The sequence below is a fragment of the Vitis riparia genome, chromosome 6, assembly GCF_004353265.1.
Source record: "Vitis riparia cultivar Riparia Gloire de Montpellier isolate 1030 chromosome 6, EGFV_Vit.rip_1.0, whole genome shotgun sequence".
Classification (NCBI taxonomy): domain Eukaryota; kingdom Viridiplantae; phylum Streptophyta; class Magnoliopsida; order Vitales; family Vitaceae; genus Vitis; species Vitis riparia.
The window spans coordinates 157,188-158,908 of NC_048436.1; the positions used below are offsets into that span (position 1 = coordinate 157,188).

The window sequence follows — 1,721 nt, forward strand, 5'->3', positions numbered from 1 at the left end:
TTAGGTAGTTACAACTTGGAACAGAAAACTTTAGAGTGGAATTTCCCAAATGGTTTGAAATATGACAACCACAAATATACCATCCTAATTACAATTCTTTCTATTTTTTTCTTTCTAATTTTTTATTTTTTGTAACTAAATATATGTTTTTTTTAAAGTAATATATAATAAGAAAATCAATATAAATAAGTTATAGAGTTATAGTTGCTACAAAATAGAAATAAATCTTATATTGCACAAATAATTTATTATTAATACAAATAAATGTGTTTCATAATTTATTTCATCATAATTTTTATTTTTTATCAAAATCATTTAAATAAACATATATGATCATGATTCTTTAACCTTTTAATGAAAAATTAATTCTTATAAATAAATTAAGTAGAGTTTATTTGGAATTCTAAATATTATTTATGTTAAAAATAAAAAATAAAATATTTTATTGTAAAAATTAATTTGAATATAAATCATAGAGTTTGATCTAATATAATTCCCAAATTCATATGTTTCTTTTATAATTTTAATTTCTTTATATAAATGAGCCAATAAAAAAAAATTGATTTTAAAAAACATGTTTGAGTATAAAATTATTTAATAATAAAAAATTTATTTAAAAAAAATATAAATATGAAATTAAAAAAAAAAAATTTAAGTCACTTATGTATATCCTACTAAAAGTAATTAATGAAGCCATAAAAGAATAAACTTAAAAAAATTGGTATCCGCCATTTTTTTTTTCACTAAATAGTTATTCTATCATCAAACTATTCATCTTGACTCCGGCCTCCATGTGAAATCCTCCCCCTACAAAAAGCCCCCAAAGGCTGATTTCCACATCCCCACATTTCCTCTCCAAGTTTTCCTCTCCCCAAACACCCAATCCACCATGTCTCTCAAGCACTGCGAATGCCAAGATGAGCGTCGGAAGCTCAAACGCCGCATATTCTGCGTCGTCCTCGCCTTCATCTTCCTCGTCCTCTTCGTCATCTTCCTCATCTACGTCATCCTCCGCCCCTCAAAGCCACACTTCGTCCTCCAAGACGTCACCGTTTTGGCCCTCAATACCTCCTCCGCACCCGGCTTCCTGACCACCAACATCCAAGTCACCGTCTTCTCCCGAAACCCCAACGGCCGAATCGGAGTCTACTACGAAAATCTCGACATTTTTGCCACCTATCGCAGCCAACAGATCACGCTACCTGCGCTGTTGCCCACCACCTACCAGGGCCACAAGGACGTCATAGTTTGGTCGCCATTTTTGTACGGAAATTCAGTTCCCCTGGCTCCCTATCTCTGTGATATGCTGAGCCAGGACTTGATGACTGGGATGGTATTGTTGAATGTGAAGATTGATGGGAGGGTGAAGTGGAAGGTGGGTACCTGGATCTCCGGTAGCTACCACATCCACGTCAACTGTCCCGCCTATATCTCCTTCTGTGAAGGGAAAGATTGTATCGGATTTGGGCCGACGGTCAAGTATCAGTTGGTGAAGAGTTGCGCTGTGGATGTTTAGCCTTGTTAGTCCTTTTATTTTTTGTTTTTTTCCTTCCAGTTTATTATCTCAATTAGTGGGTTTTTCTTTAATTCAAACAAAAAAATTTGGTTTTAATTAGTTTTAATGTATCGTCTCTCTTAGTTGTTAGCTTGTTGTGTGTACGGTTTTTCTCTTTTCACTAAACAAAGAATGAAGAAAGAAGGTTCATCGATGATGCTGAAAA

The 1,721-nt window shown here is 33.6% G+C and overlaps 1 protein-coding gene across 1 annotated transcript; it reads left to right on the plus strand.

Moving 5' to 3' along the window:
- The first annotated feature begins 830 nt into the window (after positions 1-830).
- LOC117916498 (NDR1/HIN1-like protein 1) lies at positions 831-1,721 on the plus strand. The gene has a single exon (XM_034832565.1). It carries the CDS (start codon positions 890-892, stop codon positions 1,514-1,516), a length of 627 nt encoding a protein of 208 aa, XP_034688456.1. The 5' UTR covers positions 831-889; the 3' UTR covers positions 1,517-1,721.